At 34.8% G+C, this 13,866-nt stretch overlaps 3 protein-coding genes and 1 pseudogene across 3 annotated transcripts; all 4 read left to right on the top strand.

Annotated features, from left to right (window-relative positions):
* Window positions 1–924: 924 nt before the first annotated feature.
* LOC130827579 (peptidyl-prolyl cis-trans isomerase FKBP16-1, chloroplastic) lies at window positions 925–4,079 on the top strand. Its single transcript, XM_057693334.1, has 8 exons — window positions 925–1,083; window positions 1,665–1,847; window positions 1,947–1,981; window positions 2,102–2,195; window positions 2,275–2,335; window positions 2,915–2,960; window positions 3,666–3,736; window positions 3,843–4,079. Exons 1-8 carry the CDS (start codon window positions 1,004–1,006, stop codon window positions 3,918–3,920), a joined length of 648 nt encoding a protein of 215 aa, XP_057549317.1. The 5' UTR covers window positions 925–1,003; the 3' UTR covers window positions 3,921–4,079.
* A 128-nt stretch (window positions 4,080–4,207) lies between these two features.
* On the top strand, window positions 4,208–5,205 carry LOC130811131 (uncharacterized). Its single transcript, XM_057677314.1, has 3 exons — window positions 4,208–4,257; window positions 4,771–4,872; window positions 4,968–5,205. The coding sequence occupies exons 1-3, from the start codon at window positions 4,208–4,210 to the stop codon at window positions 5,203–5,205; spliced, it is 390 nt and encodes a 129-aa protein (XP_057533297.1).
* Window positions 5,206–5,259: 54 nt separating this feature from the next.
* LOC130811123 (uncharacterized) lies at window positions 5,260–5,664 on the top strand. The gene has a single exon (XM_057677304.1). The coding sequence runs from the start codon at window positions 5,260–5,262 to the stop codon at window positions 5,662–5,664; it is 405 nt and encodes a 134-aa protein (XP_057533287.1).
* Window positions 5,665–7,740: 2,076 nt separating this feature from the next.
* On the top strand, window positions 7,741–12,926 carry LOC130827517 (heat shock cognate 70 kDa protein-like; annotated as a pseudogene).
* The last annotated feature ends 940 nt before the right edge of the window (window positions 12,927–13,866 follow it).

Below are 13,866 nucleotides of genomic sequence, written 5' to 3'. Positions count from 1 at the left end.
TTTTTCCCTCTCTAGATCCTGATCATAGTTTTTTTATGAACGAGATACACTGAATATGATGATGATGATATTTTTAGACTTGAAGGACATATATTGAAAATTCTGAAAAAAAACAAATATAAATCTCAAACTAGAATGCAGTGAGTATCATACAGTAATAAATCTAGGTAAATGTATAACGAAATTGGGTACATCTCACCTCGATCTAAAATAAAACTGTAAATATATGAAGAAATTAATAATGTGGAATAATAAAGTAGAGATTAGAGTTTTGATTTTGAATACTTAGTTTGTAGTAAATAATAATGAGATGTAATACCTTTAATTTATACAAGTATTTGAACCTTAAATAAGAAAAATAACAATAATAGAATATTAACCTAAACCTAAATAATAGAAAATAGAATAACCTTAATATCCTAAATATTAAAAAAGATATTCTAATATATTTTATTTTCCTACAAGATATTCTAGTACTATTTTTATTTTCCTATAATATATATTAAACCAAGTCGACAATATTTAGGTAAACACAAGACTCAAAATTCATCCAATGCGAATATTCATTAAGAAAATGTCCAAACAACCATTTGTAAAGTGTGTTTGACAGATGCTTATTAGCCGTAAATGTCAGCTTGTTTGATTAATTAAAAGTATTTTCTGATAAGAATAATTATTTGAGGCAGCTAAATGGAGAATTTTGATAAAAAAAAATTTATTAATTATTGACTATTTTGTTAGAAAAAAGTTAATAAAAAGCAAAAAAAATAATAAAACGTTAGTCTTAGTAATTTTTTAATTTGACTTAAAAGTCTCTATTTCAATTGACTTGAACCATTTATAAACAATTTTCCAATTGTTTGACCGACTCAAATACAATTATATATATATATATATATATATATATATATATATCGTCCAAACCACAGGTCCGTCTGCAAGCAGTTGGCGGCATCTTCATCGTCGTCTTTTTCCAATTCAAGATTTCTCTTCTCAATTTTTAATGGCAGTCACTCATGCTACTACTCTCTCCTCTTTTTCCCAGTTCATGATTTCTCTTCCCGCCGCCTCCTTGCGACCAAGGTACAACCTTTTCCCCACTATTTAATCCTTTTTATTCGAATTGGATCAGTTACCTTTTGACATTTCAAGCAAATTGAAGTTTAGCATATATTTTTAATATGTTAGTAAATTGTAATTGTGAGTATAAACTGTTTGTTTTCAGTTTGACTTAACTTTAGTAATAGGATAGAAATATTTTTTTTTTGAATAAGGGTTTTTGAAAATTTTACATATAAAAGTTGGGTTTTTAAAAATTATACTTATAAAAGTTGGGTTTTTGAAACTTATTATTATAAAGTTGGGTTCTTTGAAATTGGGAAAGTAACTCGTGCCAAAAATTGGGAATGTATTGATGTGTGACTTTTAGATGAAATGCAACCTTATTTGTGTTATTTAAGACTCTGAGTTAATGTTGTGCGAAGAGGGGAAACGCGATCGGGATCACAAATCAAGAGATGAATAATTGTACACTAATCCATAATGTAAAAGAGAAACTTTGAGCAATTCCACCAATCTATACAGCTCTTTTTGTTGATACAATTGTATAGAGCTTTTTTGTGTAACTCACCCTTTTGCGTTCTAACTTGTATCTCCATTATCAGATATAGTAGCAAGAAAAGAATTCGTGTCGATGCAGAGTGCTCCGGTTTCAATTTTTCTTCTTGGAATGTCAAAGGCCTTTCAAGAAGGTTGTTGTTTTTCACAGGATTTGTACCTATTTTGTCTAATGTAAATCTTGCTTCTGGTGCACTTATCCCTCAAATGGAGGAGCCTGAGATTATTCGGTATATATCATGATTCTATCAGCCTTTATCTATATTTATTAATGGCCTGCTATTTACCTCGTCTGTGTGTGAATGACATTTGGTTTTTGAAGCGTTCAGTACCAGGAAGCTTCCCGGTGGAGCAAGGGTTCAAGGTATAGTAAACAGAATTCATCACTCTATTTTGCAAGATGCTAGTTATAAGTATCAAACATGCTTGTGCACATGTCTAGTAGCTATGCTCTAATCTGAAATTTTTCGTGTGGATTTTTCAGATGTTGTTGATGGAGAAGGACAAGCAGCTAATGAAGGAGATGTAGTAGTTTTTAACTATGTTTGTCGACGAGCAAATGGGTATTTTGTTTACAGGTATGTAATTTACTTGTTTGTATGATTAAAAGCCATCAATTTGTGTTCCGACTCGTGCTGTGTGATGGTTATGATTCAGCACAGTAGATCAATTTACTGGAGAAGCCAAGCCTGTCACACTTCCACTGGATGAAAATCAGGTAAATAACTGGTGTATACGTCATTCTATGGAAAAAGGATATGATTTTCTGAAATATCTCCACTCTGTATTCGTTCTTATTGACAATTGTTTGCTACATTAGATATCTTGTATAGTGCAAAATATTGTCCCATCACCATATCACGACCATATTGTATAGGTTTTTGAGGTTATTGCAACTAAAATATATGTCGAGACAACCGAGAATCCATCTACATTGTATTTATTTCACAACTTCTAACTTTACCACGACCCTGACCGTAACCATAACCATAGCCGTACATATACACTATGGTAATAACTTGTTACTTTCCCAATCCATCTACACTATGGTTACTAACAAGCAGTCTCAAACTCTCAATACGCTTTCAGACAAAAGTCCCTAAAGCTTCTAGAACCTAGTAGCTTTTCAGGTGATGGTGATTTGTGAAATGTGGTGCTAATAGCTGATCTTGGATAGCTTCAACATCTATTTGGCCTTACTTCTAATTTTTATATTTTGTGTATAGTTTTCCTGTTTCCCTTTTTATATCCCTTGGCGTAATAGTGCAATGAATCGATTTATTGTATGGTTATACAGATCATCAAAGGCCTGAAGGATGTGTTGGCTGGTATGAAAGTTGGAGGTAGATTCCGAACCTTTTTTGTGTTTACGTATTTATATAAGTATTTTTTAAATTATTGTCCGAGCATATTATTGAGTACATTGTATTAGAGTAGTTATTGTTATGCGAGCCCCTTTTGAAAGCCAAGGAAAATCACCTAGGTTAGTTGGATATTTGGATGTTTCTTTTTGTGCATCTGTGCATATTTCCAGTGTCTAGAGGGCACTGCTTGTAACAACCCAGCCATCAGACCGCCTTCACTACCCATGAAGGTTGTAGACTTGCCCCAGGATCGATACAAGTCCTTTCAATACATTTTGGCTTCACTCGTGCGCACCTAGGAAAACTTCCAGGAGGTCACCCATCCTAAAATTACTCCCCACCAAGTACACTTAACTGTGTCAGTCAATAGAGAATTAATTAGGTTATCTGCTAGTGATTGAACCAATTAGACTTCAACTCACAGATGATCCAGAACTCCTATCCCTCGCAGATGTAAATGTTTTGTAATAAGCCTTTTAAGGTCCTAGGACTCATACTTATTACTCGAAGCACGGCTCTTTTATTTCCAAAGGACGGTCTCTGAGTTATGAAGATGATGTTTCTCATCATCTGAGTGCTTCTCAGATGACTATGGTCTCTCGAAAGTAGGAATTGTATGTTTTCATTTGCTGGCGCGTCTCTTTATTGATCGACTGATTGATTTGCTTCATCGTATACTTTCAGGGAAGAGAAGAGCCTTAATTCCACCGTCCATAGGATATGTAAACGAAAACTTGAAACCCATCCCAGAAGAGGTTTTTGTTCTCTCTTAAAATGCTGCATTTGCATTGTATGAGATCGTTTTCCTAGTTTCTAATTCATTTTCGTGCATGTTATCTAATAATTGTTACTCTAATGCAGTTTGGCCCTCGACGTAGCCTTCTGTCTCACGCGAATGAGACCCTGGTATTTGAGGTGCAGCTTTTGAAAATACTTTGATGCTTCGGGTTTAAAACGTTGCTCAGTGTGCACAACAAATGAACTCATACCTAAACCTCGTTTTCGAATTTCATTTTGTTTGTAAATTTTGTACAACTAAACTGATTATAGGATTTCTAAAATTGAACACTGCTAATATAATTTCACCTTTTTCTTCCATGCAAAAGTAGCAAATTTAGTATTTTAGCTAATTCTTGTTGGTACGTAGTTGTCTATCGTTTGCCTTGAAAGATAATATTTCACCTTTCTATTACAATTTGTATGTCAAATACAATGCAAGTTACCTAATGAGTCCACAATATGGTGACATCAATGTGTTAATTAACTTTGGATGGAAGTATTGACTAATAAAATATTTGTTTAAGATAGTTGTTTACGCAAGTTGTCAAAGAGATATTTGGTAGAAAGTTTTTGCTAGTTGTTGGTTATTTATTAGATAAAACGTAGGTCAAAAACCGATAGCTAACAAATAGCTTTTGGTTGTTTGACCAAAAAAAATTATAAGTAAAAAGTCATTTGTAAAATTTTTTTTAGTGTTTGACCAATTATAAAATCATAAGTTAAAAGTCAAAAGCTAAAAGTTAATCAAAGAAGTCAATCAAAAAGTTAATTGTCAAACATATTCATAATTTTTATGATTTCACTTTTATAGATAACTTCAAAAAGACTAAAAATATAGTACTTCATAAGAGTATTCACATTTTATCCAATGAAATTTTACCTATTTGTTTTCTTTTAAAAAGACTAAAAATATAGTACTTCATATTGTTTTCTTTCATTTAATTATTATTTATTTTATTTTATTTTATTTTATTTTATCTATTTGTTTATTTGTGTTGATCTCTGCTAGTGATCTGATTGTAACCTTTACCTTAGTAGTTGAATATAGAGTTAGGAACCAATTATGGTCACCTGAGGTCAAGTCCAAGGAGAGGGGGTCAAGAGGGGCAACGTAAGCAGGAGTTAGAACTAAGAGTGGGGATTTGAAAACATAGGTACCCTAGAAGCCAAGTCGTTGGAGCTGGCCAATGAGCTTTCTAAATACAGGATTTATGTAGCATGTGTTCAAGAGACTAGGTGGAAAGGGCAAAAGGCAAAAGGTATTAAGGGATATAAGTTGTGGTATGCAGGTTTGGACGACAGGCCTAACAGGGTTGACATCCTAGTGTCTAATGATATCCTAAAGCAACTGGTTGAAGTAAGGAGGTGTAATGACAAGATTATGCTAGTTAGGATAGTAGTGGGGGAAGAAATCATATCTATTGTCAGTGCGTACGGGCCCTAAGTTGGGCTCGATAAGCAAGTGAAATGTGAGTTCTGGGATAACCTAAGAGATCTCATGAGAACTATCCCGGAAGATGAGAAAGTTTTCTTAGAAGGAGACTTTAACGGACATATAGATAAAGATGCAGACAACTATAACTCGGTACATGGAGGGTTTGGTTTGAGGGCAAGGAATGAGAGTGGGGAGAATTTGTTGGAGTTTGCGCTAGCAAAAGAATTGGTTATAGCAAACTCAATCTTTAAAAAGAAAGATGAGCATTTGACAACATATAAGCGCAGCGGGCACGCAACCCAAGTTGACTATCTCTTAGTGCACAAAGGAGATCGGGCCTCATGCTTGGATTGTAAGGTGGTGTTGGGTACAGAGATGCCCACCCAACACAGGCTTTTAGTACTGGTTTTCAGGATGAGGAAGAAAATCGTAGAGAAGAAGGTCGAGTCCATGGGAAAGATCATATGAGGAAGACTCAATGGGGATATGGTCACAACCTTATCAAGCAAGATAAGTTTATTGGGGTTTCCAAGTCAGTCATAGGATGCGAATGAAATGTGGGTGAACATGGCAAAAACCATTAGAAAAGTGGCAAAAGAGACCTTGGGGGTGTCGTCGGATAAACCAAAAGTGTTCAAAGAGTCATTGTGGTGGAACGATGAGGTGGAAAAGAAGATAAAAGATAAAAAAAAGATATTTAAAGAACTTATGGCATGCACGGAAGAGGAGGATAGGATTAGAAAGAGAGTGAGCTATAAAGAAGCAAAACGGACGGCAAAGGAAGCGGTAACAGAGGCAAAAAAAACCGTGGTTATGAGGACTTATATCGAAAGCTTGATACCAAAGAGGGGGAGAAGCAGATTTTTAAGTTGGTGAGGACTAGGGCCAAACAGCGGCAAGACTCAGAGGCAGTGAGATACATCAAGGATGAGGGAGGGACGAGTTCTCCTGAGACAAGAGGAGATCAAAACCAGATGGCTCCTGTACTTCTCCCAGCTACTCAATGAGTCTAGAGGGCCAAAGGAGGCGGATAATCAAATTTTTGATGTCCAAAGACCATTGGAATATGGGTCAACGAGTGATATTACCACAGGAGAATTAGGAGAAGCTCTCAAAAAGATAGAGAGAGCAAAGGCAGTCGGGCCAGATAATATCCCAATTAAGGTGTGGAGGGGTTTAGGAGAAAAGGGCATTCGTTGGCTGACTAACCTCTTTAATATTATTTTGAGGACACATAAGATGCCAGAAGAATGGAGGATTAACACACTAGTACCTCTATTTAAGAACAAAGGCGATGCGCAAGTATAGAGATATCAAACTTTTAAGCCACACTATGAAATTATGGGAAAGAGTGATAGAGGGGAGAATTAGACAGGAAACAATGATCAGAGGGAACCAGTTCGGTTTTATGCCAGGAAGGTCAACCATTGAGGCAATTCATATTTTGAGGAGACTGATGGAAAAATATAGGGAGCGAAAGAAGGATCTGCATATGGTGCTCATTGACTTGGAGAAAACGTATGATAGCATGCCACGACGTGTCATCTGGGATAGCCTCAAGGCTAGAGGTATTTCTTCAGCATACATTAAGGCTATATGGGACATGTATGACTGAGTTTCGATTAACATTCAAACACCGGTGGGGATAATAGAGCCTTTTCTGGTTAAAGTGGGACTACATCAGGGATCGGCTCTAAGCTCTTTCATTTTTACTGTCATTATGGAAGAGATTTCTAAATCTATTTGGGAGACGGTACCGTGGTGCATGTTATTCGCTGACGACATAGTGTTGGTAGCAGAAACTAGAGAGGAGGTTAGTAATAAATTGGATGAGTGAAGGGAAGCTTTAGAAGGTAAAGGGTTACGCATTAGTCGTACGAAGACCGAGTATTTGCACTGTGACTTTAGTGGGACATCACCGGTAGGAGAACCAGAGGTGTCCATTGATGAAGCAGTTGTTAAAAGTACGACCAAGTACAAGTATTTGGGATCGATCATTCAAAGGGATGGGAAGATTGACAGAGATGTAAATCATCATATACAAGCGGGTTGGCTCAAGTGGCAAGCAGCCACCGCGGTACTATATGATAAGAAAGTCCCAAGCAAGTTAAAACGAAAATTTTACAGGGCGGCAATCAGACCTGCCTTACTATATGGTAGCGAATGTTGGCCTGTAAAGAAGATTTTTGAACATAAGATAGAAGTTACAAAAATGCGTATGCTGAGGTGGATGTGTGGGCACACCTTGATGGATCGTATTAGAAACCAAGAGTTTAGGGACAAACTAGGGGTAGCCCCTATTTCTGGAAAAATACGCGAAAATAGATTGAGGTGGTTTGGACATGTGCAGAGAAAGACTTTTGCAGCCCCTGTGAGGAGGGTAGAAAGCATTATAGTAGAGGGTAAGAGGGATCGAAGAAAACCCAGGAGAACTTGGGATGAGCAAATAAAAGTTGACTTACATGAGTTAAACATCTCTGAGGGTCTGTTTAGGGATAGGGGTAGTTGGAAGCGCCATATCCATGTTCTAGACTACTGATTGCCCTCTTAGATTACCTTTTGGTGTTCTTGCCATCTTGCTTCTCTCGTTTCTTTTATTTTTATTTTTTGTTCTCTCTTATTTTGTAGTTGGTTCTACTTATTTATTTTATTTATATGCATGTATTTTGTTCTCTCAATCCATTAAAGAGTAATGCCTATTTATCGTATTCTTAATACCTAGTTAAATTATCATTAATGCTTACTTACCGAATTTTTAATGCCTAATTTCAATATCTTAATTGTCTACTTACATTATTCTTAATACCTACTTACAATAATTTAAAAAAATACATAATGAGATATAATGGGCCAGCCCAATTAAACATAGTCTGTCGCGACAATTTTTGCTGCATTATTCACTACTTAGTTTTCTTGATTACAGTGCAAACCCTTCGTCTTCTCTCTTTTTTTTTTTATAAAGTTTTTGGAATATGTAAAGCTTGTTTGTCTTGGAAATTTCATGCGTTTTTCTATATAGCAAGAATTGGATGCCCTAAATTGAATAGCGATTGGTGAAAATGAAGCCTGAAAGAGGAGAAAAATGTCCAGCAATAGGAATCGATCTCGGAACAACCTACTCATGTGTGGGTGTTTGGCAGCATGATCGTGTGGAGATCATCATCAATGATCAGGGCAACAGAATTACTCCTTCTTGTGTTGCTTTCGACCATAATCATCGCCTTGTTGGTGAAGCTGCTAAAAACCAGGCTACTACTAATCCTGCTAACACTATTTTTGGTCCTATTTCTCATCCCTTTCTTTTCTTTCTTTTCTACTTTAGTTTCATGGATTATTATTGAGTATTACTCTCTGTTCCTTTGATTTAGCATTCAAGTGAAACTGGTGGCGTTTTTGAGAAAATGTGGAAATTTGTTAATAAGTGATGATAAATATTGAATTGTATGAATGTAATAAAAGAATGCTAGAATGTATGATTTTGATTAAAATAAAGTGTACCTATGCAATAAAAGAAGGTTAGAAACTTAGAATGTATGAATGAGATTTAAAGAAATTGATAGGTCTAATTCTAACAATAGAAATAATGCAAAACGAGAGTATTATTTCTTTAGTATCTTTTGTTTTGCTATGATTTTAGACTAATATGATAATTTCATGGTACGTTATAGATAATTGAAAGGTGATAGGCTTATAGTTAGAACTAGAAGGTCGGGAATATGTTATACTCCCTTGTCCCAAAAGAATTGCGACAAGTAGAAAGTGAGTGATTTATGAAGGGTTTGAGGAAAAATGTGTTTTTTATGGGGCTACCAGAAATTTATGGATGGTATGAGAAGATAAACTTATGGGTGAGTATTAAAGAATGGGTGGATCACAGTAATAAATCTAAAAAGGAATTTATATGGCACAGAGGGGGTATGTTCTATCATGCCCTCGTACCTAAGAGTCTTTGGAAAGTGTTGATGCAACATAAATCCTCGTAAGGGTTTAGCTTGTTGGCATTAGTCATTACATTAGTGATCATGCTTTGCTCGTAATTTGTCACGCCAGCTATGCGTGGAACCCAACACATTACTTACAAGAGGAGAAACAAGAAGAATAATGAAACATAAGGGACATCTATCTTTTATAATTTCTGCTATGAGTAGTTAGTTTTTGTTATATTTTGGTGGTTATGTTTGTTATTTTATTATGGCAGCTGTCTTGTAATTAGGAGGGCAAGAAAAGGCCATAACAAAGGGAGTTAGGGGCAGACTCAAATTGCTCATATCTGATAGTAGCATTCTCACCTTCTGTTGCTATCTGTCCTACTGTTGCATTCTGGTCTTGGGTGCTAATCTTATGCCTGAATTCCAATATATTACATATTTTTTGTACCAAGATCAAATCTAACCATGTTCTATAATATGATGTATACACTTTTTAAGTATGCCAACTCTTTGATAGAGATGCTATGTAGTATGCAAAGTTATATTAGAGTTCAGTAATACTTGTGTCTAAGAGAAAGCTAAGTGCTATCAGTTAACCAAATTTCAAGTATTACCCGATATACTAATAAATAGTCCCTCCGTCCCTTATGAACAAAAAAGCTTTCACATAAAATGGTCAAAGGAAGCAGACTTATAGGGGTGGAGTATTGTGTGGGCAACTAAACATAAAGAGTGATAAACAACTTTGCTAGATAAAGTAGTAGCTTATAATTACACAAAATTCTATTTGCCTCACCTAAACTCACATACACATTGGACTAATTTTGAGAAGCACTTAGCTTTCTCTTAAACACTAAGGATTTTGGTGTTTTGGACACACTCCTTGTCAATGCATGAGCAACCTATTCATATTACCAGTTCCTATTATATCTAGCCAAACTGTGCTTTCCTCTTCATACTTGTGAAGTTATTTTGTCACTATTTTGGAGCTAGCAATTAGGGGGTGACAATAGGGCTTGAAAAGTTTACTATCATACATCCATTTTTTTTCTCTTTCATTCATTGAATTGTTGAATTATGATCTACCTAGAATAATGGTTGGTGCCCATGTTTAACATAAATCTCTTTGGTATTACAAAATTTTATTGAGAGCCAATTTGAATATATTAGTGAAACAAAGATTACATGGATGTAATGTCATTTTTGAGGAGTTGTTGGTTACCATTCATTAGCCTCGGGTTTCTCCTTAGGAGAGTTACCTTCATTGGGGCACTTTGTCTCATCAAATATGATGTCGACTGTTAATGACGGTTGCTTGGTTAATGAAGTTATTGCAGGCTTAGAACAAGGGTTATTAGAAATATTTCCTATGTCGAGAGAGCCCAAAGTACCCAACAATGTTGTTGATAAGTCTTTGTTTTTTGTGCTCTTAGATCCATTATTTCTAAGGTGGTTTTGCACCTTATAAACACCTACACACCAATAACATTTCATCACCCGAATCTCATTAAGTGGGGTCGGATGTACGCAACCTTTCCCTTGTTAGTATTAACAAAGTGGTTTTCAGTTGACCCTTGGTAGTTGGATTATGATGTTGGAATACTGAAGACTAGAAGCTTTTTTGGGTTGCTCTACAAAATTTTACGAGTTGACATATAGATTCCATTATGTTACCTGTAATTTTTTTGTATATCGTACACAAAGTATAGCATAACATTATGCAAAGGTCCTCTTTCACCCTGAAATACAGTAATAGACACAAGTGGTAGATATCCAAAATGACTCATAGCAACAGCGCCACTAGATATGTTTGGCACATAATATATGTAACTGCTAAAGTTGTGGGATTTTTGGGGGGATTTTCATGGTATTTGAAGAAAGGATAAAATTCTGATAATTATTGTGATTGTTAAATTGATTAAATTGATGCATCTTGATTGCGTTGTGGCAAATACTAATTGATTTGATTCGATTTGATTTGTTATCTACTTGACTTCATTTGCGCAATTAACTGATGCAGATGCGAAGAGGCTTATTGGGAGACGATTTACTGATGAAACAGTGCAGAATGACATAAAACTCTGGCCTTTCAAGGTTATTGCAGATTCTACTGAAAATAGTAAACCTGTAATCGTGGTCACCTACAAAGGGGAAGAGAAGAGATTTGTTTCCGAGGAGATATCTTCAATGGTCCTGATGAAGATGAAAGAGACAGCAGAGACCTACCTTGGCATGAATGTGAAAAATGTTGTAGTCACTGTGCCAGCCTATTTTAATGATTCACAGCGGTAAGCAACTAAAGATGCTGGAACCATTGCAGGACTTAATGTCATGCGCATTATCAATGAACCAACTGCGGCTGCAATTGCCTATGGGCTTGGTAAGATGAGTGCCGTATGAAAAGAGGTGAAGAATGTGTTGGTGTTTAATCTTGGTGGAGGGACTTTTGACGTATCTTTGGTTCAAATCGGAAAGCATGCTTTTGAAGTGAAAGCAGTTAGCGGGGATACCCACCTAGGTGGAGAGGATTTTGACAGTAGAATGGTTAGCCATTTTGTGGCAAAATTCAAGAGGAAACATAACAAGGACATCATTATAAGCTGCAACGCTCTTGGAAGGCTAAGAGCGCTTGTGAAAAGGCAAAAAGAATGCTTTCATCAGTTACTGAAACTGCTATTGATATAGATTGTCTTTTCGAGGGTATTGATTTTAACTCAACTATCTCACGTGATAGATTCGAAAGGCTAAACATAGATTTGTTCATTAATTGTCTGGTTCTTGTTGAGGTTTGTTTGAAGGATGCGAAGATGGAAAAGGGTAATATTCATGATGTAGTTCTCATTGGTGGATCGACTAGAATTCCAAAAGTTCAAGATTTACTAAAAGAATTCTTCAATGGGAAAGAACTCTGCAAAAGCATTAATCCTGATGAAGCGGTTGCATATGGTGCGGCAATTCATGCTGCAATCTTGAGTGGTGTACGCAACAAAACAGACTTTACGCTTGTAGTTGTCACTCCTTTATCCCTCGGTCTTCTGCTGTATAATAGTGAAATGAAAATTTTTATTCCAAAAAACATTCTAGTTCCAACAAAAAAGTTTGTTATTGTAGAAACAGCAATTGACAACCAAACAAGTGTGTCATTCCCTGTATATGAAGGTGAGAGACCTATCGCTAAAGAAAACAACTTTTTGAGAAAATTTGTGTTGTTTGATATTCCTCCGGCTCCAGCTGGTCACGAAAAGTTTAACGTTTGGTACGAACTCGATGTTGATGGCATCCTGACCGTGTCAGCACAACACGTAGGCACTAATAACAATAAACAAATAACTATCACTAATCACAGTGGTAGGTTACCAAAAGACGAGATTGATCAAATGGTTGAGTATGCTAAAAAGTACAAGGGAGAGGATGAGGCCTACAAAGAAGTTTTGAAAACCAAACTTGCATTGCAGAACTATGTTGATTGTATGTGGGAAATGTTGACAGTTTGCAGGAAGAAATTTCTGCAAGAAGACGTCACAAAGGTGGAGAATGCCATTGAGCAAACAATCCATTGGCTGGAATGGAATTTTGATCTTACTGATGCTCGTAAATTTGATGACAAGATGCAGGAGCTAAAGAGCATTATCGAACCCATAATTGCTGGGTTGCCTTGAAAAAGCACCCAAGTCTAATGCCTATGTGATGGCTATGTATGACACCAAGTGTATGTTTTTGCTGTCCTAAATTGTTGTATGAGGCCGTTTGACAATCAGACGCATCCCTCACAAGATTCTCTCTTTTGCTGTTGGAAATCTGTATGGCTATATATATATATATATATATGTATATATATATATATGTATATATATATATATGTATGTATATGTATATATATATGTATATGTATATATATATATGTATATATATGTGTATTAGTGTATATATATGTATATATATATGTGTGTATATATATATATATATATATGTGTGTGTGTATATATATATATATATATATATACATATATATATATATATATACATATATATATATACATATATATATATATATATATATATATATATATATATATATATATATATACATACATATATATATATATATATATATATATCTATATATATATATATATATGTATATATATATATATATGTATACATATATATATTTAGTGATGAAAATCTCAACTATTTTGTTGACTATTTTCTTTGATTGATGTTTTTTAAAGTTGAGATTGTCAAAGGAATTATCAAATGGTCTATTTTTGTCTTATTATTGTACTTCATACGTTCATTGTGCAGCAATATTTGCAAGTATTTTAGGACGGAGGTAATATGACATTAAATGCCGCTAAGTGTTGGTTTTATTCTTCTACTTTATCCTTTGATTGGGTATTTAGCAAGTCACATTGGAAATATAATAACTTGAGGATGAAAAAAAAAATTGGAAATTAATGTTGATGTTTGATAATTTTTAGCCAAGTTTTTATATTTGTTTTCTCTTGGCTTATTGTTTGTCTTATCTTATCTTACTTGTGTCGTATCTTGATCGTTTATTTGCATTTGCAGATCTTTTTTGAGGATCTCACTACCTTAATCTCTTTATTTTATTTGATAAAATTTTCTAATAAATTAAAAAGGCCAAGATTTATATTTTTTATTTTAAATTTAATAATTTCAAATAAAATAAAACATTAAATCATGTACACTCTTTTATACTTCTATATTTATATATTAA

This window comes from Amaranthus tricolor, chromosome 1 (genome assembly GCF_026212465.1).
Source record: "Amaranthus tricolor cultivar Red isolate AtriRed21 chromosome 1, ASM2621246v1, whole genome shotgun sequence".
Lineage (NCBI taxonomy): Eukaryota > Viridiplantae > Streptophyta > Magnoliopsida > Caryophyllales > Amaranthaceae > Amaranthus > Amaranthus tricolor.
The sequence above is the reverse complement of the archived record's forward strand: the minus strand, read 5'-3'. Positions and strand labels throughout refer to the sequence as shown.

Coding starts and splice junctions, on each gene's coding strand:
- LOC130827579 (XM_057693334.1), top strand. CDS start 1,004: ATGGCAGTCACTCATGCTACTACTCTCTCCTCTTTTTCCCAGTTCATG. Junction 2,196..2,274: donor AATGGGTATTTTGTTTACAG/GTATGTAATTTA, acceptor GTTATGATTCAG/CACAGTAGATCAATTTACTG. Junction 2,336..2,914: donor TTCCACTGGATGAAAATCAG/GTAAATAACTGG, acceptor ATGGTTATACAG/ATCATCAAAGGCCTGAAGGA.
- LOC130811131 (XM_057677314.1), top strand. CDS start 4,208: ATGAGTCCACAATATGGTGACATCAATGTGTTAATTAACTTTGGATGG. Junction 4,258..4,770: donor TTAATTAACTTTGGATGGAA/GTATTGACTAAT, acceptor GATCTCTGCTAG/TGATCTGATTGTAACCTTTA. Junction 4,873..4,967: donor AGGGGGTCAAGAGGGGCAAC/GTAAGCAGGAGT, acceptor TTCTAAATACAG/GATTTATGTAGCATGTGTTC.
- LOC130811123 (XM_057677304.1), top strand. CDS start 5,260: ATGAGAACTATCCCGGAAGATGAGAAAGTTTTCTTAGAAGGAGACTTT.